Source organism: Penaeus monodon, chromosome 23 (genome assembly GCF_015228065.2).
Source record: "Penaeus monodon isolate SGIC_2016 chromosome 23, NSTDA_Pmon_1, whole genome shotgun sequence".
In the NCBI taxonomy this organism is placed as follows: domain Eukaryota; kingdom Metazoa; phylum Arthropoda; class Malacostraca; order Decapoda; family Penaeidae; genus Penaeus; species Penaeus monodon.
Genome location: NC_051408.1, coordinates 41,076,900 through 41,077,245, shown reverse-complemented (window position 1 = coordinate 41,077,245; position 346 = coordinate 41,076,900). Strand labels below are relative to the sequence as shown.

Below are 346 nucleotides of genomic sequence, written 5' to 3'. Positions count from 1 at the left end.
GCAAGTCACATAGCGCGCTAAGCGAAACAAAAGCCGATCGCGATGGCGGGTTTCAGCGGCGGAGATTGGGCCGTTTTCGTCGTCTCCCTAATGGCTTCCTTGGGCATCGGGATTTGGGCGGGATGGATGGCCAAGCGGAACACGGGCGGGGATGCGAAGGCAGCGGCTTCCGAATTCCTCATGGGCGGCAGGAAGATGAATCCCTTTGCAGTCGCCATGTCCACCATGATCGGCGCCATTTCTTCGGTCACGGTGGTGGGTGAGTTCTGAAAGTGAGAAAATTTTTATTTTCTCTCTCTTTTTTTCTGTTTTTGAGGTCACGGTGGTAGGTGAGTTCCTGAAAATG

The 346-nt window shown here is 53.8% G+C and overlaps 1 protein-coding gene across 1 annotated transcript in view; it reads left to right on the top strand.

Annotated features, from left to right (window-relative positions):
- The window catches only part of LOC119588308 (sodium-coupled monocarboxylate transporter 2-like), a gene marked incomplete in the record, with an annotated part of 8,718 nt that overhangs the window by 256 nt on the left and 8,116 nt on the right, over nt 1–346 (top strand). Inside the window, 1 exon segment of the mRNA XM_037937001.1 lies at nt 1–259. Coding sequence (XP_037792929.1) covers nt 43–259 — 217 coding nt within the window.